Below are 24,482 nucleotides of genomic sequence, written 5' to 3' on the forward strand. Positions count from 1 at the left end.
GTCAAATGTAGAATATATATACAATGTATATATAATGCTATAGCATTATAGCAATCAAAACTGCATTGACATAAATATCAACATTAGGATTCATAATGGAAAGAACAGTCATGTTACTCCAGCTTCTTAAGTGTATTTACTTAAATACTGTGTTACAGAATACTGGACCAGACAGACCTATGCCTTGACAATGTAGTGCTCTTATGACCAGGAGCTATAATGTTCCAATATGATCTTTCAAAAGGAGCTTAAAGAGCTAGCACACTTTGTGATTCCCTTCTGTTCCAAAGTTAAAACCAAATGTTGTGTTGAACTGGAAATCTTTTTTTTAACAGAGGGAAGCCTCATATGTCATGGAGAATATGAAAAAAAGATATTTCTGCTATCATTTCGATTTTGGATAGCAGATATTTTGGTATCATTTCGACTTCAGAAATTAAGAGCCAATTTAGATAACTAAGCTTGTGCCACACATCTGGAAGATCCTCAAAAGAGATGCCTCTCATGGCTCATATTAGAAATATTTCTAACATATTTGAGCCTCAGTTCTACTGACACCTGTAACTATCAAAAATTTCAAAGCAAACTTCTAGTTCGCAAAGAACCAGGATATCCAGTGCTTCCATTAAACTAATGAAATGGTTTCAATCTAGCGGAAACTTTTTTCCTGCCTACTTTAGTTGAACTAAACTTCACCTCACCACTGTATATCACCTTCCATGTTTTTCACCAAAGAACATCTTGCTATGCCCCACTGTGGTTGCAGCAAAAAAGGGTAATAGCTGAAAACTGACTGTCCTTTAATAGTGGCAGAAATGCCTACTTGATGAAAAACCATTCTGCAAGCATAAAGGTAAAAGTTCCCCTTGCATATATGTGCTAGTCGTTCCCGACTCTAGGGTGCAGTGCTCATCTCCATTACAAAGCTAAAGAGCCAGTGCTGTCCGAAGACGTCTCTGTGGTCATGTGGCCGGCATATCTAAATGCTGAAGGCGCACAGAACACTGTTACCTTCCCACCAAAGGTGGTCCCTATTTTTCTACTTGCATTTTTTACATGCTTTTGAACTGCTAGATTGGTAGAAGCTGGGACATGTAATGGGAGCTCACCCCATTATGTGGCTCTAGGGATTCGAACCGCTGAACTGCCGATCTTTCTGATCGACAAGCTCAGTGTCTTAGCCACTGAGCCACCGAGTCCCTACTACTGCAAGTAGTATACTGCAAGCATGCTAAAAGCTTAATTATTTTTACCAAAATACCATGCATGTGCACATATGCCTGTGTGTATATCTTTGCTCTATTGGAGGCTTCATGTATCATAATATAAAATCTGACATTGGAATTGGAAGAGGCCAGAGAATTTAACCTCTTCCTCAATACAGGAATCCAGGTTAAATAACTTCAAGAGAGGACTATCTAACCTTTTACTGAACATATCAGAGTCATCTCTAGATAACTGGTCCTCTTGTTGATCTGCTTTTCCTAACTGGAATATATTTTTTTCCAGCAGTCAGTCAGAATCTACCTTTCTGTAATTTAAATCTATTAGTCCATATCATGCACTGTGGAATGTGAAAAAACAGGACTTGACTTTCTACTCCAACATCCTGTCAGGTATTTGGAGAGTGCTATCATATTTCCCTGTAGCTCTTTTTGCAGGCTAGACATGCTCAGCTCTTTTAAAATCCCCTTCATGGGGTTGCTTCTTGATCACTTTTAAATTTTCCTAAATCCACTTCTTTCTGACTCTTTCAAGTTCAGTATCCAGAGCTGGACTCACTACTTGGGGTAGGGTCTGCTCAAAGAAGAATAAAGTGGTGTGATTACTCCCCTTGAAGTGGCATTACTTCCCTTCGTGCATCCTGAAATGACATATGCTTGTGGTGTAGACAATCCACCTGGTTAACTCATAGTAGTTTCCAATCAATTACTTTTCCAGTATTATTTACAGAACTGCCTTGATCAAGCCAGTGGTATCACACTCTGTACCTGTGCACATGGATCTTAATTTTTTATGGTATAGTAAAATCTGAACATTGCTCTATTAGAGGCTTCGTACAGCTTTCCCTGTACTTTCTTTTTAGTGATTATGGAGCTGTGTTGAAGTTAATGTTAGTAAATAAAGTCAACATAAAATCATCTCTGTGTATCAAATGCTCATACAATTGGAACGTACAGTTCTCTTTTCAGCATTACATGTTTTTATTTCTGTAGGAGATTATGTGATATACAGTATGTAATTGACAAATATTTAGTTAATATTGGACAGTGTTTGCATAAAGTGTCACCAGGACTAAAGAGATCTTCTGTTCTTTCCATTGAATACAGTGTTATATATTTTATTGGCAGGGATAAGTGGCTCATATCATTTTGCATTTGAATAGTATTTTAATATTTGCTTGAAGGTCCTTTTAATAAATAACTATCATTTCATGTATGGCAAGATTCAACTCTGCCTTTCAAACTTTATGCTGGCATCCCTCTTATCCCCACAGAGTAAATAACGCTGAAGGGTAAATTACAGCAATATATTCCCATTTTACTTTTTCTTAACATATCAAATTATAAGGTGACATATGGAACTTTTAAAATGTTATTAACTACATTGACACCCTCTAAAACATTTTGATAAAATAAATACACCATTCATTTCTGCATACCATTTTTTTTTCAGGCTGCTCTCATTTCTTTTCAAATACCTAAAATGTGGAAATGATTTCTGTGCTGACATATATTTTGAATTATCCAAAGAAAACAGCATGTAAGACAAATCTGCTCACTTTCTTAAAGTGTCATTTTTCAAAAGTAAAAGCTAATATCTTATTTTGGCATACTTTTATTCATGGTAGTCTTTCTACACCTATATGAAATTGTTTTAAACATTTCCCCTGTTGGATCCCATGATGTGCTTCTTCTATAAAAAAAAAAGGAAAAAAAAAGAAACTCTGAATTTAAAAGTTGTAAGGCCACCTTGTTTAAATGATGTATTGTTCAACACTAGAATATGAATTACAAAGAAAGATCCTAAAACAAACGAATTATCACATAAATTGAGGGGTAAAGGAATATAATTCAATATCTACATGAGGAATAGAAATTAAATTGGGTATCCTTCAGACTTTTAATAAACAATGTTGAATGGTTAGTGTTCAATAATCAGACATGTCCTAGAAATCCAGTAATATTGTACTGAAAGGTAGTTTTTAGGGAAAAACTTGCTAAACAATTCCATTTTCTCCACTAGGAATTATAGAAGGATCAATTCCATGCTGTTTCATTTGTACTGCAATGTCAAAAAGGTAGTCGTAACATTCACACCTGAAGAATACACAAAGGAAAAATAAATAAATTAGGGTGGTCCTTTGGTTATATACATTTTGTTTTCAAACCTGTTATATAAATATAAATCAACTAATTTACTATTACATCAGAAATAAAATTGAAAGTTTTCACAATGTACAATACTGCATTCACAGTAAAAGACAACAATTCTGAATTATGATACAGATAGAAAAAAAACCAGATCTATCTCAAATAACAATAGCACGGGAATAGCATTTAGCCTTATATACCGCTTCCCAGTACTTTGTAGCCCTCTCTAAGCTGTTTACAGAGTCATCCTATTGCCCCCAACAATCTGGGTCCTCATTTTACGAGCTCAGGACAGAAGTCTGAGTCAACATTGAGCCTGGTGAGATTCGAACTGCCAAACTGCAGTCAGCCAGCAGTCAGCCAAAGTAGCCTGCAGTACTGCATTCTAACCACTGCACCACCACTCTCAACCAAATTAAGACAACCTTCCCTCTGTAAAATAATGTACTTGACAGGGGGGAAAACCCTAACATTTTGTTAAAGTGAATATAGTATTATTTTATTAATAATATCAATTTAAAAATATTTTTCACTATGGAGAAGCAGAACTCTGAGGTACCAATATTTTCCTTACACAATTGGTAAACCTATGCTGTATTTACCTTATCACCATTCAAACATCTTTTTTAAACTTTGTTGTTGTTATAACAATAGAAGCTCTCCAAGTATTTATAAAAACAAGTGTAAAAATAGAATAGTACAGTATATAATATTTTTACACTTGGTAATTGGAATAATTCCCAAAAATAAAAACAGAAAAATCAGGTGAAGTAGAAGCAAACACAATCCAGCTATACTTATATGTTAAGAAGTTTTAGAAGAGATAGGCCCACCAATATATTTGTTTACTTCCTCATTCTACTCACATTGTCTTGGCTTTTTCCCATGTTTCACCCCAAACATAAACACCATGACGCCTGACCAGCACAGCACAAGTGTCTGGATATGTGTTCATTGCATGTGCCATTCTCCCCTTCAAGTCCTTCTCTTCAGGTGTATTCTCAACAATAGGGACTACTAGCATGTCATCGTACCTGAAAAAAATGAGGTTGCTTGACATGGTCATTTTAGCCTCTCATACCTAGTTATCATTGCATTGTTTGTTCAATTTGTTTAAAACATTTATGTCCATGTTTTCTCTTTAACGTATCCAAATGTGACCAACAATTAAAGCAAGCATAACATCCCCCATTTCAAAACCAAGAATCTATGAAATCATTACAACAAAGATAATTGTAGTACTGTGTTATAATAGACCACCATCAAATATACAACTGCCTGTTTAATTTTGACAAAGGAAGTAAATGAGCAAAAATGTAATACATATTATAGCTTATTCACAATGAGAACTTTTAAAGACTTATTTTAAAACATTGTTTTTTCACCTATTTCAAGATATTGATAATCACATAAGAGAAAAGTAATCGGGTACATACATTCAGTGGGCATAATCCAAACAAGGATTAATATAGCAGTGGCAAAATTACTTAGAAAGAAATCTGAATGAACTCAGTGCTGTTTGTGTTTTGTGGTAAAAAAAAAAATCAGACTATACCCTCAGTAGTTTCAAAGATATTGACAGCCTAATAATGTTGACTGGATAATACCAACTCTATGATTATGTGTAATTTATCTTAGATATAACAGAGAAAGATATCACACTTTTCTTACCAACAGTTGATAGTATTCTTGTTTTCAAAAAGTAGCAAAATGTACCAAATCACTTATTACTACTTGTTACCACTTGTTATTTTTTACCCAAAAGGAAGATGAGTTTAAATGTAAGTCTTCTTTTACATTTTACAAGGTACAACATACACATTATTCTCTCTTGCATAATAGAAACACCAATTCAGGAAAAACATTAGATAGCGATGGGGTATAGGAAGGAAAAGAAAGTAAATATATAAGAATGGGCTGTTTTGGGGAAGTGGTAGAAAGCAATTCATGCTACTTTCAGCAAGCATAAACCCATCCATGCTTATACTGCATTCAACTCTTCAACTATGAATTGAATGGGTCTTATTCTCAGAAAAGTATTTGCAGACCATGGCTTTGCTAGGAATAGATCTCTTTAATATGGTTTACTCCATTGATAGTTGAAAGATATCCTTGGGGGGTTAGAGAAAACTGGTTTGGGATGGCTTATTTCTTTGGAAAATAAAGAAACTATCAACAGACATTTGGGCTGTAAAGCAAATGAAGGTTAGTGCATGTTTACTCGGTAGCAAACTACTGACCTCAGTGGCTCTTACTAGGTAGATATGTTTAGTCCAATTCAACTGTTATGAAATCTGGCAATAGCTTACTCATATTCAAGGAATGTAAATAAATATTCTAGCCCTGATCTCCTCTTATTACCCTCCCTATGGAAAGGTTGGATGTCAGTAATGGCATATTTATCTGGTGGCTTTCTGAATGACTGAGCCTTCTGATCTTTAAACATCTTAACCCAAGCCTGGTATTCTGCTATACAGAAATAACAGTTTCAACTATTTCCTTCTTCTGCCTCTGTTCCAGTCTTCTGCTTTATTTGCGCCATCTCCTTGCTTTCAACAGTGTTGACCAGTAGGACTATATAAAATACCCAGGATATCTGGGGTTCTAAAATATTATCCATTGGAAAAGCAGCAGAGAGCTCATTGGTCAGTCAGATTCCGATTACCAAATTACATACCGTATCTATTTGCATGTTACTAGAAAAAATCCCCATGTTTTCCTAGTAACTTTGGAGTCCTACATTAAGAGCACCCACTGTAAACTTGGTAGCTAGTTTTGAAGTGGAAGTAATAACGAAAATACATAACATGTTTACAGCATTACCCAATTAGTAGATGTTACAACACATCCCCGGTTTCATGGAGGACATGTGGAAACATCTCCTTTCATACTGCTGTATTTTTCAGTGTGTCTAGAATGCTATGTTCCAAACTAGGTAAAATGGTAGCATATCCCAATGTAAGAGAAGCTGAGGCATCTTTTATTTATGGTAGTGATATATTATCCTAAAATCAAATAAGTATGAAGTATATAAGTAGTAGTCTGACAATTTGAATTAAATTGGTTTGAACAGTGCCAAAATAACTTAATCCCACTTTATTATTCATTGTGCAAATTCCAGTGAGTAATCTGCTGAACTTGTTCATAGCTGAGATTTTTAGAATGCTATGTTGATAATATCAATCCAGTGAAATGTCCAAGCCATTTTACTTAGGGACTTGATATACATTTCACTTGTTTTCTCTCTCAAATTCATAATTGAAAAAACACAGGTTCATTGCTGGAATTGTTAAGTTTCATAATTGAAACTTGCTTTATAATGAATAGTTAAAGCATAGTCTTTAGCAGTCTAGTGACTGCTAGACTAAATAATATTTTATAATGGATGAAAGTGCTAGGTAGTTCAATTCTCTTGCTGATAAAATATTTTCCCTTTCTCATTTTATCCCTCATTCTGTCTCCAAATTTCCAAAGAACTAAGTGATTAACCAATTTTTTACGACACGCAGAATAAAAGAGATTTGTTGTGATCTTAAAAGTTATTTCTTTTCTTGAATAGCTACTTCAATAGAGGGGGATGGGAATTGAGCCCATGGAACTATTCTTGTTGTTAGTTGTGAAGTTGTGTCCGACCCATCACGACCCCATGGACAACATCCCTCCAGGTTTTCCTGTCCTCTACCAACCTTTGGAGTCTATTTAAGCTCACGCCTACTGCTTCAGTGACTCCATCTAACTATAAATATAATCAATTTTTGTAAGTATCAAGATAAATTTATGAAGAACAGGTTAAAAAGCTTGTCTTTACCATTCTGAAAAAGGTTTCTGGGTATTCACATAATTGGGAGCACGTGTTTGGGATGGATTCATTTTAGATTCTGGGAGTTTAGGATAAAAGTTGAATACAAAAACTATAAAAGTTTTTCTAACATGTCAAAAACTGGCAATTATCACAGATGCCTTTATGGGTCCTATACCCCTTCATTTAATGCATAATGTGATAATGTCTTTAAGGTTTCTATGGGTAGGCCTTGATTTACAACCACAATTGAGCCCAAAATTTATGTTGCTAAGTAAATTTGTTAAGTTGCCCCATTTTAAGACCTTTCTTGCCACAGTTGTTAAGTGAATCATTGCAGTTGTTAAATTAATAACATGATTATTTAGTGAATCTAGCTTCCACATTGTCAGAAGGTTGCAAAAGGGCACGACCCCGGGACACTGCGACCGTCATAAATATGAGTCAGTTGCCAAGAGTCAGAATTTTGATCATGTGCCCAAGGAGATGCTACGTTCGTCATAAGTGTGAAAAATGGTCAAAAGTCACTTTTTTCAGTGCCATTGCTACGTTCGAACGGTCACTAAATGAACTGTTATAAGTTGAGGACTACCTGTATTTTTTGTTACAAAAGACAAAAACTAACTTTCAAAAACTTCATGTATGAAGAAGTACTCCATATTACTCCAATGTTATTTATTATTATAAATTACCTGAAATATCCCCCTGTAGAACATTTCCTGATTCCTTTGATCATCTCCTGATGAGTGATTTTAAACTCTTTTCCTGGATACAAAAGTGTGGCCATTACAGCAGCTTTGGAATGAGTATGAATCACTGCTCCTGCTCCTATAACAATATTTTTAAAGAAGATAGGATTCAAAAAAATCAGTATTTGTTCTGTAAGTTGGCCCATTTTAGGTACCTTAGTTCAAAAATTATGTCCCTGCGACTCACTATTTTGCCCAGTTAAAGGTTACAGTCACAAGAGTTTGTAGTATACGAGTAATCCTTGATTTATAATCACATTTGAGCTCAAAATTTCCATTGCTAAGCAAGACAGGTGTTAAGGGAGTTTTGCCCATTTTACAACCTTTCTTGACACAGTTGTTAAGTGAATCACTGCAGTTGCTAAGATGGTAACACGTTTGTTAAACGAATCTGTCTCCCCCAGTTAACTTTCCTTGTCAGAAGGTCGCAAAAGGGGGTTACATGAACGGAAACTTGCAACTGTCATAGCAACATGCCAGCTGCCGATCATCTGAATTTTGATGTGACCATAGGATGCTGCAACAGTCATAAGTGTGAAAAAATGGCAGTTTTCACTGCTTTTCATTGTAACTTTGAATTGTCACTAATTGAATGGTTATCTAACAAGGACTACCTATATAGATAAGTCCTAATTATTTTGTGGCTTAATAAATAGTTCCATGTAATTGATTGATGTTTATATATGTGTATGTGAAGGAGGAGGAGAGCAAAGGACAAAATATGTCTCATAATGTCACCTCATACCTATGTCTTACCAGGCATGTGTCATTATGTCTTCACCTTTATAGTTACCTGAGTACACTTATGTGTGCATTCAGCAATACATATTGCAAGGCAGCGCTCTTCAATTTGGTACCTATCAAAATGTCTGCCATACTATAAGGCAGGGCTGTCATCCTGGCCCACAGGCCGGATGCGTCACGTGCTTGCCATGCCCACGCCTGGTTTAGCGAAGGCAGAGAAAGTCCCGGTACATCACATGATACCGCTGTGACGACATTAGTTTGACACCCCTGCACTGTAACATGGACTGCACATTATGGAAGTCACTGTTCTCAATACTTCTTTACGGTTCACCGACAAATGCGCGCTCAACAAAAGCACGCCGATGAAACCACGGCGAGAAAACCGCAAGTTCGAAATCACACCGACGAATGAGCGCAGAAGCACGCCAACAACAGCGCGCCGACAAAAGCGCGCCCTAAACCTAACCCTAAACCTAACCCTGAACCTAACCCTAACCCTAACCTTAACTTAAATCATGCTTTTGTGGGCGCGGTTTTGTTGGCACGTTGTTGTGGGCACGTTTATGACATCACGGTTTTCTCGCTGCTGTTTCGTCAGCGTGCTTTTGTCCTGCGCGCATTTGTAGGGTCACGCTGCTTTACAGTAGGTTTAGGAAAAGATGCAAGATAGTGCTTATTGTCAGATCTATTAGAATTATAGCTATGTAATGAAATTATGTCTGCCTATTATAATAGTATTAAACTAGTTTCTTCCAAAACAATTTTTAACACTGGAATGCTGCCACCAACAGACTAGAAGTAGAATTGTTTCAATATTCGTAATTTCTTGTCTTTAAAACTTGAATGCCTGAGAATAAAAGGACAGATGTAATCTTCTCTTGTTATAATTCTCGATGTGGGAAGACAAGAAGACACACTGATTTTGACTGGACTTCTAAATCAAAAGCTCCCTCCATTTCAGTGTCATCCTATTTCGGGATGGATATTTTATTTAAACCCATCCTCTATTTCAGGATGTACATTTAAAACCAACTATTCTTAATATAAGGTATGAATTACGAAAAGCACAGGAAGAGCTTTCTTTGCACACCTTCCAGCTTTCATTTTCCTTCTCTTTCTTTTTACTCCAACTAACAGGAGGACTCAGGTCAGCTAGGAACTTGGGAAGCAAACACATTAATTAGTTTTTTAAAAATTTATTGCCTAAGAATAAAGTAACTGTTAGGGTAAAATTCCATTATAGCTGGGATATAACAGGGATGTCGTCAATGAATTTGCTGTAGTTTTGTAATCTGTTCCAATAAGACATTACTGGGATCTCTCTAGAATGTTCAAGGCTATAGCAGTGGTGGAATTCAAAATTTTTTAATACCGGTTCTGTGAGTATGGTTTGGTAGGTGTGGCATGGCTGGTGGGCATGGCAGGGGAAAGTTACTGCAAAATCCCCATTTCCTCCCGATCAGCTAGGACTCAGGAGGCAGAGAATTGATGGGGCGGGGCCAGTCAGAGGTGGTATTTACCGTTTCTCCGAACTACTCAAAATTTCTGCTATCGGTTCTCCAGAAATGGTCAGAACCTGCTGAATACCACCTCTGGGCTATAGGAACTAATTACACCCTTTAATTACATTAACTGGCTCAAGGCTCTTTCTCTACATCAGCTTGATCATGCTAAAAAATGAATAGAAGGGGATCAAATTTGGTATGGGGTAACCTGATAAAAGAAAATAGAGTTTAAAAGTGGACTGAGTTAAGCTGGAGGTTGTGGAGCAAAACAAAAATCCAGAAAAAAATGTCTGCTATGGGAGAGGCCAATGACTCAGAATATTGCCAGTTTCTGGGGTCCCCTCCCTTCTGGCCATGTTTTCTACATCAAGCCTATTATTAAGGGATTGGAAATAATTTCAGACGCCACACTTCGTGCCCTTTCCTACTTTTTTTTGGAAAAAAAGAGGACTGTACTGTAATATATCTTCATCTGGGCCTTGGCTGAAGATGAACGAGACATCCTTTTAACTTAGGTTGTTTTGTTTCTACCCACTTTGTTATCCCTGCCATTGCTATCCTTCTTTTGTTTCTTGTTTTTATTGTCTTGTTTTTCATGTTTGAAATCATTTGTAAATCATCCAGAATTGCTAGGAGTCTTGTGGCCTCTAAATCATCATAATCATCTGCCTTCCAGTCATGTTACGGACAAAAATCACTCTATTATCAATGGCATCTACCTCCAAGAATATTTAGGCCATACCTCTCATGATGTAAGCATTCATGAACAGAGGTGTACATTGACTCTTCTTGAGATTCTTCTGGGTTGGAGGGCCACTAATGACTTTTTCCTCAATATCACACACAAACATGTCTTCAGGCTATAATGAAAGAACACCCAGCTGGGATAACCATCACTTTTCAACAACAACAATGAAAATGCTTTAGAAAAGTTTGACAAACCATGGAAATTTATTTTTGACAAGGGTATTTCAAATTGAGAAGCTACTAGAACAAAAGCATGTTGATACAATTGATTCAATTTATCAGGGTTCTGAGAAAATGAGGCAGTGAGGCATCTATGCAAGTACACACTACACACTACAGACAGTCCAAAAATATCCTTTCCAGGTTCAAACTCAATTGAAACTGGTTTTTCTACTGTGTAGGAGAAGCTGGCTATAAGCAGCATTGACTGCTTATAATGCTTGTGCTGTCGGAAGCTCAGCTCTTCCTAAATATGCAGCATTTTATCTTCCATTCAATGGTAAAAATGAAGTGAAACTAGCAAGACATTTAATCATGTTATTTTTGCACACACTATAACTTCTATGGTTTTAGAATTATTTTTGCACATAGTATAACATTTTATGGTTTTATAACTTTTGATAACACTTGGAAGATTGCTTATTCTCAACTTCAATACAATAGAGATGTAACACTGATAAGCATACAACCTGCTGAACTTATACATCACAATACAACGGGGAGGGGCACTGACTTCACTAAAATTACATGTACAGTAAGTAAGAGAGTATAATTGTCAATTTAATTATTCTACTTTATACTCAATGCATTTGCTTGATTTTAATGGACTGAACTTATTAACCACTAGTATTTGCAATCATCACAGCCTTGGTGATCAGCTTTCAAACATTTCTCCTTGAAAAGATTAAACAAACAAATGAAAACTGAGACTGCAATTACCCACAATCCATCTTCTAAATCTGGCACATTCAAATGAATAAATAAACACAGCTCTATTTAAATATGCACAATGTAAGCAAATCCATTTAATTCAGTGGAACATACACCCAAATAAATTGGGATAAGTTTCCAGTCTTAAATTAAAAAACATGCATTAATATCGATGAAGATTAATGCAATCTTAGAGGCCATAAATTAATTCTAACTAATAATACTGTTTTTTATAATAGTATCATAAAATTTGTGAATTAGAACTTTTCATACTTTGCAAAACATCTAATTAAAAATCCAGAGATTCACTGCAGTATAATGTTTCTCATACAGGACTAGTATTTTTCATTGTTTAAAAAATGTTGGCAACATTCTAGAATTATAAAAGAGGAACCTCTTCCCACCTAGCTTGCAAATTGAGAGGAAGCGTTCACCGATGGATAGTTAGATAATAGATAGAACACCCTAAAGTCAAAAAGTAAAATAAGATAATCTGTATTTGCTCATGCCCAGTAAGACTCAGATGGAGGAAAGTTGGAAACTGCTACCCTGAATGTGGTTCTTTTGTCATGCCTTGAAAACAAATTCCCTATGAAGAAGTCACTTTAGTGGAGGAACAAGGAGAAGGAGAGAAAACTCTTTCCCCTTTTTTGTTGCCTGCTATTCTCCCTCAACCAGATCCCACTTGGGGAGGGGGGGGCGAGAGGGAGGCAGCAGAATAACGGTAGAGTGTATTCTTTAGCCTATTGACTAGCTGACTTGCTGCCTCAATCAGAGCTGGCAGCGGTCCTCTCCAGCAAGCCCAGAGGTCATGGCAGAGGTTATAGCGCGAAGAAGCCAAGGATTTTTACTTGGAGTGGGTGGGCAGGGGAGAGAATAGATATATAGCCCCTGGCTGAATGGAACAGAATAATATGACAATAGGCCAAATGGAGTTCTCCAGGTACTCAACCTGCCTTAGGTTTCTCCCTATGCAAATGTTTACACAGAGAAACTCTTACAGCATTTTCTACTGGAAAACATTCCTTTCTTACTACTTCCTTTTGATTCATCTTCAATATGTCCTAGGGGCAGGCTGACCCAGAGATGGAGGCTTTTGTGTGAGGACATGTCCTCAATAACAAGAGAACAGGCCATCTGTAGAGAGCCAAGGGAATCTCTTGAAGGACAGGAGGAAGAACTATTATCAAGACAACTGTCAGATAAACAGGGCCTGAGCCAAGAAAGGAAGCTAAATAAATGTCTCAGATAAACCCCTCCTTAGTTTACTGGAAGATAAAGGGAAGGAGAAGGAAGCATATTCAGTCTTGCAAGATTATATTACTATAGCTTTAAAATAAAAATAGAAGTGACCTCTTTGGCACTGGTTTCCTAGTCTGGTCTACCTTGAAGGGATGACATCATTTCAGGTGATCCATATATTTCTTCACTGGTAATTACCAAATAGTTATAAAGGCAGACTTAGCTAGTCTCTAGTTTTTCATGTAGGAATATAAAATAGTAGAGATGTAAGAGGGTGACTTCCTTTTATGTCTTCTAACAAGCTTCCTACTATGGCCTGTCAAAGTGATTGCCTTTTGACCATCTTACAGGAAGGCACTGACCTTTTACATATTAATAAAATGCCTTAATTAGATAGTATGCAAAAGAAAAGATTCCTATAACATACTTCACTTTTGATGCATCATTCATTCATACTGCCTCCTAGCGTTCAACTTTAAAATCTCATATAGTCCAGAGGAAGCAAATAAACCAAAATGAAAACTCTTTTTAAAAACACATGTAGTAACAATTCTATATGTGTTCCAGAGGTGGTATTCAGCAGGTTCTGGAAAACCAGTAGTGGAAATTTTGAGTAGTTCGGAGAAATGGTAAATACCACCTCTGACTGCCCCCCCCCCCACAATCTATTCTCTGCCTCCCAAGACTCAGCTGATTGGGAGGGAATGGAGATTTTGCAGAAACTTTCCCTGGAGTGGGGAGGGAATGGAGATTTTACAGTATCCTTCCCCTGCCACACCCACCAAGCCACGCCACGCCCACAGAACCTGTAGTAAAAAAAAATTGAATACCACCACTAATGTGTTGATCTAGAAAGAATTCCAGAGGACTTTCTTATGAATTAGTATGGATAGGCTGTGGATTTATTTTCAAGGCTACAATCCAGATAGAAATACTACTCATATTTACTTACCTGTATTCTTTCTTTTTGGACACCAGACGGAGCAATATATATTTCATTGCTGGGAGGGAAGGAGAAATCAGAATTGTAATTGTAGGCAGAAGGCAGCAGGAAAAGCTAAAGTTCATTTACAGACATTACAGGATACACAATACTTGCTTCCGCTACTACATTTTGGCAACTGTGCTTAACAAATTGCCATAGGTTTGGCTAGCTCGAGAACAATCAGCATTAATGCAATGGAGCTACATTTATAATCCCTGACATTTTGTCTCACCAGTACAATCAATGCGATTATATAGAGCAAGCTTCAAACATAGTCACTGTAAATTGTACCAGTGAAAAAAACATGAAATTATTGCAGAGACACAAATCAACTTAATTAAAAGAAGCTACAGGATCCTGAAAGGAAAAGTGGAAACAAAAAGCTTTATGGCTAATGACTACGGCTATAAGGGAAAAAACTATTTCACACATCTCTATATAAAATCTTTGGGACAGGATAAAATAGTCTCCTTTAAGAACTACTATTTTAATCATCGTAACTTTTGTTAAGCATGAAGAACAGGGACATCTAGTGGTTAATTAGTCAGGTAAAACCAGATTTTCTACTGTTTGAAGGCAAAGTTAGCATTATCAGAAAGAAGTGGCAGAGATTCTATCTTCATGAGTCAGATCTCATTGGATCACTAATTTTCAAGTATTCGCAAACAGCAAAAAGCCTACAGTCCAGCTATTGGCAACGTTAAAAATTTAACCATTTGCAATATGTTTGTTAATGCTAAAACATCCTCCAAGTCATTTATGGCAATATGCTTGCTCTAACTAACCCATTGCATTGGGGGGGGGGGCTTTAGTATGTATAACATTTGACTATAATGGCAGATAACTGATGATGGAAAAATGAAAAAGTATTTCTCTTTTCTGGGGGAAAAATGATTTTATAATTTTCCTGCCTCCCTTAAGACAGATCATTATAAAAACAGTTTTAGCAGATATATATGAGCAACTGACCCAACAGAGCTGTAATAACATTGAACACCTTTTAAAACCCCTTATAACTAGGAAGGACAATATATTATATTCTGAGATGTAAACCTGCATATGCACAAAAATATTACTTTCAATCTACTATGTGAAATTACTGAGAAATATAAACCCATGAATTTATTATGTGACTTTTTTTTTACTCTGAAGTGGAACATGTAAATAGCTACATTTGCTCAACAGAAAACTTCTTAAACAGAATTAAAAATATTTCTATTAGGAATACTTGGAAGAGCCGTGATGGCACTGTGATTAGAATGCAGTACTGCATGCTAATTCTGCCAATTGCCAGCAGTTCGATTCTCACCAGTTCAAAGCTGATTTACCCTTCCATCCTTCTGAGGACAGTAAAATGAGGACCTAAACTGTTGTAATTTGCTTCTCTGCTTAGAGAAGGCTGTAAAGCACTGGGAAGCAGTATACAAGTCTAAGTATAGTGCAATATTAATGCAGTATCAGTGGTTTTCAATTCAATTGTGTAGAATGTGAAGGATGTCTTTTTGTTTTATTTTTTATAGTTTTCTTATGTATGATATACACTGAAGATGGCATTTAATTTTGTTGTACAAGGTGCAATGACAATAAAGCAAACTTAAACTGAAGTGCTATTGCTATTACTAATACTCAAAAATCTAACAATTAAGCTATCCTAGAAGTTTCTTTGTACAAAATTGATCATTATTCCCATTAAGATCTTCCCTAATTCTTGTGCTTTTACATTTTCAACCCTGGTGCTCTAGACCCAACTTATTGCCATAATTCTTTGGATTCCAAGAGTGCTTGATGGAATCCTGATTGGAATCTGGGGATACAGGAACATCAGTAGCAGAAAACTGTGTTCTTCCCTGCTTTTTCTGATAAATTCTAGCTCCTAGCCCTCAATAGTCAGCAAGGCCAATCCTCAGAGGGGATCAAAGGGACAGGGGATTTTACCATCATTTGAGGCAAGCATTGTTTTTCTATGATTTTTTTATTTTAAAAAACCCACAATGAGGTTAGTTTTGAGTATATGAATCAAAGATCTTGGATAAAAAGAAGTATGGTGGTCCTGTGTTTTTACCTAAGGATTCTCTTTCAATATGTGAATAAACATTTCCTTTATCATGAACCCAAAAATATTTCTTGTTCCTAAGATTGAGATATAAACGTTAGAAAAATTTCATTTGAAGGAGCAGAACTTACATTAGAAGTTATTTTATGTAGACAGAGTACATGATTTTCCTTTTATTACCACTATGTGGCACTAACAACCCACAAAGTAAAATACTGACATGATTTCTTTCAAGTAGAAATGATTTTCCGGAAGTTTCCAAACCACCAATAAAGCAATTTCAGATTGATAACATTTGGGAGCGTATACATGCATACAGATTAAATAAAATGTGTACGCAATCATAAAGCTTATTCAGCAAGAACGGAATCTGGATTTTTAAAAGACATTGTGGAATTATTGCTGAGATTCCCCAACCCCACCCCATTTTGATGGAGATTTCCAAACTTCCACATGTTGGGAAAAAAGAGGATCTTCTATTTCATCAGGTTGAATGACTGTACTTCTCTAACTGTGGGATCATCATTTCAGAAATATGAGAAATCTTACCTAAATAGAGAAACAGAATGACCACGGACAGGCAAAAAAGCAGAGAGACTGGGAGCAATTTCCAACTTCCTGCGAGTTTCCCTATTGTATTTACTTATTTAGAAAATGTACCGTGTACATCTTACCACTGGGTAACTCCTTCCCAGAGTTTCCTTCTTTCCTCCCTCCCTTCCTCTTTCTTCCACCTTTCTTCCCTCCCTCTTTTTGTTCCTTCTTTACTCTTCATTCTCTTTTTATAGCAATAGCAATAGCAGTTAGACTTATATACCGCTTCATAGGGCTTTCAGCCCTCTCTAAGCAGTTTACAGAGTCAGCATATCGCCCCCACAGTCTGGGTCCTCATTTCACCCACCTCGGAAGGATGGAAGACTGAGTCAACCTTGAGCCAGTGAGATTAAAACCGCTGAACTACAGATGACAGTCAGCTGAAGTGGCCTGCAGTACTGCACCCTAACCACTGCGCCACCTCGGCTCTCTTCCTCCTAAGCTTCCTTCATTCTTTCTTCTCTAGAATTCCTGCTGGCTTTTCCACGTGGGAAGCTTCCAGAAAGAAAGTCAGTGGAGAAGACAATAATCACTTGCAAGTCCAAGGCCAGCAGGCAGATAAGTAACTGCTGTTGAATGGAGGAGGGAACAAGGAGTTGCGTGGAGATATTGGTCAGGAAGGGTGTGTGCACAACAGGTACCTTGCTGGTCAGGAAAGGTGTAAGGGGTGGTGGATCATCAGGATGCGTAAGAGGTACTGTGTGGGTCAAGTAAGCTGCAGGGATGTGTGTGTCATGGGTCAGGCAGGGTGTGTAAAAGGGGCTGTGCATATTGGAAATGACAAGTAGGGCCAAATTGGAGGAGGGGGGAGGCTTGGGCCTGGAAGGGTGGCCTGTTCCTCCCAATTCCTTCCACTCCTCCCTTCCCTTTTCAGTTGGCAGATAAGTGTGGCTGCTGCAGGATGTGGAAGTGACTAAAACAGCAGCCCTGAACCATTTTGGCACCAGGAACCTGTTTCGTGGAAGACAATTTTTCCACAGATCAGGAGAGGAGGGGGATGCTTTCAGTTTCGCTTAATCACCATTGTGCAGCCTGGTTCCAAACAGACTGGTACTGGTCCGTGGTTGACTAGTCGCTAGTCGTCACTTATAAAGCCCTTCATGGTATTGGATCTGGGTACTTGAGAGACCGCCTGCTGCCAATTACCTCCACCAGACCGATTAGATCCCACAGACTAGGCCTCCTCCGAATTCCATCCGCTGGCCAGTGTCGACTGGTGACTACCCGGAGGAGAGCCTTCTCTGTGGCTGCTCCGACCCTCTGGAATGAACTCCCCGTGGAGATTCGCACCCTCACCACCCTCCAGGCCTTCCGCAAAGCCCTTAAAACCTGGCTGTTCCGACAGGCCTGGGACTAAAGAACCGTGCCCCTATCTCGAATGGTATGATTGTTGCGCTTTTAAATTATGTATTGTTTTGTGTTGTTTGTCAAATTGTTTGTATCCCCCCTTCCCTTGTTTTGAGCTGTGAGCCGCCCTGAGTCCCCCTCGGGGGAAAAGGGCGGCATACAAATGAAATAAACAGTTAAACAGTTGAGGGTTGGGGATCCCAGGACTAAAAGATTGTGAGAGTGGCTAGGAAACTATAACAGAACCCTCAAAATAGTCATGTGACTGCTATATCAACCCTGCAGCTCTAAAGCAATCACAACCTTCCCACATTTCATTCTCTCAGGAGTCCTGGAATTTGGACATATTCTGTAAAACAGCCCATTTGAGGAACTTTGGTTTAAAATTATTGCTCTATGAGACACTGTTTCACCCAGTTAAAGATCATGAAATTTCAATATATAGACAGATTTATTTGTAATCTAGTAAATATTTCAGTAAATGCAGGTATTTTATTTCTTTCATGATTTTGTACCAATAATGTGTGTTGTCATTGCAAAAAATTCATGTGTACATTTTTTAGAAATACTAAAGGGATGTCACTACTCAGAAGTGTCTGCTTTGTGTTCTACATTCAATCAATAGATTTGTGAATTATGCTAAAACAATTTGAATCATTTAAGCATCAAAAGCTTTATCATATTCCACAACTTTTCTGAGTTATTAAACTGTATGTAGTTTTTTCCTACATCAGGAGATAAATAATATCTATTTAGTTTTGAGTTACCTGAAGAGTGTAATGCATCTTAATAAGTGTTGTGTTTTATTTTTCACAAACTCTTATTTTTCAAAAACTGGCATGAGTTAAAAGAATTCTAAAACTTCTCGTATTATTTACCCATGTTTCATGCTGATTCCACCACCAGTTCCTGTAACCCATCCTAAATGATAAAATTGCCGACAAAGTTCTGGAATCAAATTCCTTGGGTGCACATTTTCCTATAAGAGAAACAAAAAAATATCTGATCAATTAACATTTTTAAATACATCTGTAGTGGTTAATTTATTATTTTAAAGTATTAAAGTATTAAAAGTATTTATATATTGTGTAGAAAATCTCTGGGATGCCCAGAATCACATAATTGAGACAAGCCGCTATACAAATCAATAAATGGTTATTGAGAGTCAACACTATAAAGTCAACATTGTAAAGTCAATACTGACTCTACAATGGGATGGTATCTGCCCTGTAAGGTAGATCATATTAAGAATCCAATGCCATCATCTTTTTATTACAAATATGTAGTAACAGAATCTTTCAAAATTGAATGCACCTCTCCCCTCCCTCCCTTTATCTTTGTGAAAACTAGGGATAGTCTCATCCAGGACATTTACTCAAATTACATTCCTGCAGCTCTTTCTGTTATCCTTCAATGCCATTTCTTTTTCCTTCTACAGGTGGTGATAACAGCATGAATTGCACCAACTACAGCTGATTATAGATCTCTCTGGCTTGGTTTTTACCTGCTATTCCAGCCAAAGCCAAGTATCCAAGTTGTGAGCCTGCTCTCTGATGACTAGTGCTTACCCTCAAGGAACAACTCTACTGGTGACTGATAACTTTAATGAATCTACAATAGCTCATCTTATTTGGATTTAATTTCAGACTATTCTCTTATCCAGACCCTGACATCATTTAAGGCATCAGGAAGAAGCATTGACAGTATTTCCCTCGTAACTCACAGTAGCAATTTACAATTGGGTTGTCATCCACGTATTGGTAATATGGCAATCGAACTGTGGGATGACCTCTCCCAGCAGCTCCATATAAATGCTAATGGCATTAAAAGCCACTGACTATAAAAGCCACTGGCCAATAAAACCAGGGTGTACTATATCTTTCAGGTCTTGACAAGTTATTTAGGAAAGGTTTTGAATATATCTTAAGATATGTAACAGATGTTTCATTATGATTGGATAGCTATACATTTTATTTAAAAAGAACCACTTCCTATTTCAAATTTAAAAAAAAAACAAATTAAGTTTTTCAAACTCATTCCATTTGTTTGAGTAAAGCTGTCAGCATAATCAACTTTAAAAATGGCTTTTAAATGGAGTTTTTCCTGAAATTATCACTTACATCTGCAGTTTGACATCCTTCACTTACCACGACAGATGCAAAATAACAACCCCAGAACAATTAATGCAAAAGAATGTTGGCAGAATACAGCTTTGTACAAACTCTTCACCGCTAATTGATTTGGTTATAGAAAGAAAACGTTCTCTGTAATCGTTCATATTACTATATACAGTATAATCTAGCCTTTATACATGTACCTTGGCAAAATATTAGCCATACCTCCATAAACTGAAAGGTTTTTTTTCCTTCAGTATCTTTCAAGATAAGCTGCAACTTATGTTACATATGGAAATAATGACATGATACATTTTACCGTCCTTCCTATCTGTAAGTTTCTCTGGCATAGAGTCACCAAATTTCCCAGATTTAAAGTTAAGAGTAAGGTACACAAGATGTTTTCTATTAGATTGTTTATTAATTTCTTTTCCCCCAAATTCTTTTCTTTTCACTGGCTTAAAATCAAATGTTTTCTTGGAGGTTTTTAATAGCTGACTCCAAAAATTAAACTGTACACATGGAGCTACTCTTGGCAGTACCAAGCAAATGTTATCTCAAACAGTAAGTAGCCAATACTTATTCGACTTTTAAAATCCATACTAGATGTTTTCTTATCTTTCAAGCTGCACTTATGTGATAAAATACAAAAAACTTCCCAAAAATGTTAAGCTCAGCTGACAGTCACTAAAACTGTCCATCTTTAATTTAGTGTTCCCTGAATATTGAGCATGGCTACATTGGCTATTAATTTTTCATTAATGGGAAACTAATAATTTGGCAACATAGTTGGATTGATTTTTACTTCAACAGTTTTCTCATTGTACAGCAAATTATAGAAAAGTCCCAATCAGATCAATCTGATCAAGGCTTGCAATTCTATTTTTGATGTAAATTGACAAATTATAGTTCAGACCTAATGGCAAACTAGGTTTTGGCACAAAAAGGAAGGAACTGACAGTTATATTTGCATGATTTCCATGTCACACAACTTTAATTAAATTTATACGCTGCCCATCTCACTCTGCAAAGCGACTCTCTATATGAGGATTGTGAAGAATTCTTCTTTACAAATTGATAATTCCTGCTAAGCAAGTCTTGTAAACAAAAACAACCAAATTGGGAAAGATTTTTCTATGCCTAGTTTAGTGCAAAGGGCAGACCAAGGACTCTCCACTGGAGTAATTTATAGACTTGAAAATCAGGAATAAAACAAGTTCTCCTTCTCTGGCCTGTTAAAAACCAGACATGTTTAGTTTATAATGCCACAATTTGTTTTGGTTTCTTGGTTATATTGAATAAACTTCAAACCAGAAGTTTTTTTTAAAAATGGCTATGTTCACAGGTATTCCTGCCATTATTTTATAAACCAGAGATTGTTGAATAAAGTAACATCAACTGGTTTCATACAAATAAAACAAGAGACGCATAGAACAGTTTAGTATGACACACATATACTAGCCAAACCTCTATTAAGATTGTTGACTTCCATGTCACAGAACTCCGTAGTTTCCCCACAAGCATAGATTTGAAATTTGGGAGTAAGTGTCGCATATAAAAAGGGTCAAAACTGGAAAAGATTGAGTGGGCATCATGTAAGAACATAGATAATTATTGAATTTGGCATGGAGATGGCTGCAGTGGGTCAGAGTGAAGTTGTGAAATTGATGTAGGCTGACTTGGGATTTTCTGCTGTCAACCCCTTTCCCCACCATCTTGGTAGGTTCTTTTTTTTAAAAAAAAAAACTGTGTTAAATTCATTTTAGAACTTATACTGCAGTTTGGTGCACTTCCCATCTTAACATGTGGCATCATCCGGTCGATCTTATCTGGCTTGGAAACTAAACAGAGCCAAGGTGGCGCAGTGGTTAAATGCAGCACTGCAGGCTACTGCTAGATCAGCAGGTCAGCGGTTCAAATCTCACCGGCTCAGGGTTGACTCAGCCTTCCATCCTTCCGAGGTGGGTAAAATGAGGACCCAGATTGTTGGGGGCAATATGCTGACTCTCTGTAAACCGCTTAGAGAGGCCTGAAAGGCCTATGAAGCGGTATATAAGTCTACTGCTATTGCTATTGCTATAAACAGAATTATATATGATTAATATTTTAATAGGAGACCACAAGGAGTATGTAAATTGTAAATTAAACTGTAAACTCAAAAAATATCCTGAAGAAGGCAACGGCTACCAAGAAAACTACATGTTTGGGTCTTTGAAATGATTAGAGGTTGAGTCTGAGGTCAGCATTTTATTTTTTTATTGACTGATTTATAGGAAAAAAACATATACATGTCAATTACATGCAAGTTTTTGGTCAGGCAGTTGTGTGGATTCAGGAGCTGTCCATGCTTGCTTTGTTTATTATAGATAGATGATAGATAGATGATAGATAGATAGATAGATAGATAGATAGATAGATAGATAGATAGATAGATAGATATGATACCATATATGGTAGATATTTCATTAATGACCTTAATGTAGCATACCTTAGTACTCTTTCTTCCTATTTTCCCGATTACTACAATTCTACAAGGTACTTTAGGCTGAAAGACAATGATTGGGAAAATAACATCTGCAGTACATGCTCAAAAGTGGAAAGGATGGACACTGGGCACAATGGAGTAATGGCTAATGAAAATGATGGAACGTGCAGGTTTGGCTAAATTGACTTGTTTGCTTGGAGAAAAAAACAATATTTACATTTATGACTGCCTATAGACTTTTTGGAAAAAAACTGCACATTTTCCTTTGTAATCATAGAATAAGAGTTAATTTTGTCAACATACTTAATTTTGTGGCAGATGAAATTGGAAGCTTTTCTTTTTTCTCCCTCTCTCCTTTTGCGCTCCCCCACTTTTTTTCTCCCTGTACTCTTTATTAGTTTGCGTTAATTTTTATGTCTTTTGTAAAACATTCAATACTTTTTTTTTTTAAAAGGAAAACTGTATGGCAAGATCAATCTTTGCATTTGGTAGAATAGACCAGGCTCACAATTAACATTAGACACCCCATGACTCTACTATATCTGCTGCATTAACCTTACCTAATAGTAAATCCAAAAATCGGATGTTATGTCAGAAAGGTCAACTCCACAATCCATTCTCAGTTCAGTGCTGTATCCAAGCACCCGTCTGGCATCTTCCCTGCCCACAATTACTAAGAGTCTGCATTAATTCTTCCTGAAACATTACATTTACAATACAATATAATAGCAGAGTTGGAAGGGACCATGGAGGTCTTCTAGTCCAACCCCCTGCCTAGGCAGGAAACCCTATACCATTCCAGAAAAATGGCTATCCAACATCTTCTTAAAGACTTCCAGTATTAGGGCATTCACAACTTCTGGAGGCAAGCTGTTCCACTGATTAATTGTTCTAACTGTCAGGAAATTTCTCCTCAGTTCTAACTTGCTTCTCTCCTTGATTAGTTTCCACCCATTGCTTCTTGTTCTACCCTCAGGTGCCTTGGAGAATAGTATGACTACCTCTTCTTTGGGGCAACCCCTGAGATATTTAGATCAAGGTGTCATAGGCAGGATACAACCACAACCGAAGGCTACTTTCTGTTACGTTTTGGGGCTTTTAACGGATACCATTCCTACTATAAATAAAGGGAAGCTCTTTTGCAGCAGTGTCGAATTTTTATCGATTGTGTGCCGTGAAGTCATTTTCGTCTCCTAGCGATCGTTTCTGCCGGCCACGCCTTTAAGCAAAAATCAAGTTTACTGCCCGCACCTTAGTCAGACTTGCAGGAAGCCTCCCGTTAGCGGAGCGATTGAATTCTAAAACTCGACCTGGACAGCCAGAGAGCAATTAACCCCTTAGAGGTTATTGCGCGGCATCTCTCCCTCCCTCACCTCTCCTGGGGGAGAATTGAATCGGCGGGTGCCACTGAGTGCACCCCGTTACCTTTGCTTCCTCGAAGGTGTTCCTGTACGGACAAGCGCAGTGCCCAAAGGGCTCCGCCATAGCGCTACAGAGAGTCTTCTTAGGGCCGTAGCAGCTCCCTCCGGAGAAAGCCCCGAGCCCTTCCGACTCCGGTGCGGGGAGGAGCCTCCTCGCGTATCTCGAAAAGTGGCGGCGCAAAGAGCAACGGGTTGGAGGTCGTAGCGTGGGGTCACCGACCGGAAATAAAGTTGCCTTGGTTGAGCGTTCGTGAATTTGATCCTTTGCACCGTTACTAATTTTTTTTTAAAAAAAAGGGGGGGGTATATGCCCGAGATGAGATGCATAGTTGCAAACGTGACTCCAAATGCTTCGCTACAAGAATAACTTTTTCCTAGCATCCATTCCTA

General features: G+C 37.3%; 1 protein-coding gene across 1 annotated transcript; it reads right to left on the reverse strand.

Moving 5' to 3' along the window:
• Positions 1 to 2,304: 2,304 nt before the first annotated feature.
• Positions 2,305 to 24,288, reverse strand: APIP (APAF1 interacting protein). The gene is made up of 7 exons (XM_032228189.1): positions 24,097 to 24,288; positions 18,951 to 19,051; positions 14,046 to 14,094; positions 10,917 to 11,034; positions 7,866 to 8,001; positions 4,241 to 4,408; positions 2,305 to 3,320 (listed from the first exon to the last, which is right to left on the reverse strand). The coding sequence occupies exons 1-7, from the start codon at positions 24,154 to 24,156 to the stop codon at positions 3,221 to 3,223; spliced, it is 732 nt and encodes a 243-aa protein (XP_032084080.1). The 5' UTR covers positions 24,157 to 24,288; the 3' UTR covers positions 2,305 to 3,220.
• Positions 24,289 to 24,482: the final 194 nt, after the last annotated feature.

Source organism: Thamnophis elegans, chromosome 1 (genome assembly GCF_009769535.1).
Source record: "Thamnophis elegans isolate rThaEle1 chromosome 1, rThaEle1.pri, whole genome shotgun sequence".
Lineage (NCBI taxonomy): Eukaryota > Metazoa > Chordata > Lepidosauria > Squamata > Colubridae > Thamnophis > Thamnophis elegans.

Excerpts from the sequence above, each read along its gene's own strand:
- APIP (XM_032228189.1), bottom strand. The coding sequence starts at position 24,156 with ATGGCGGAGCCCTTTGGGCACTGCGCTTGTCCGTACAGGAACACCTTC. Across the intron at positions 8,002-10,916 it reads GAATGCTTACATCATGAGAG|GAGCAGGAGCAGTGATTCAT; the intron begins GTATGGCCTAAA and ends ATATTGTTATAG. Across the intron at positions 3,321-4,240 it reads TGGGAAAAAGCCAAGACAAT|GTGTGAATGTTACGACTACC; the intron begins GTGAGTAGAATG and ends TGTATTCTTCAG.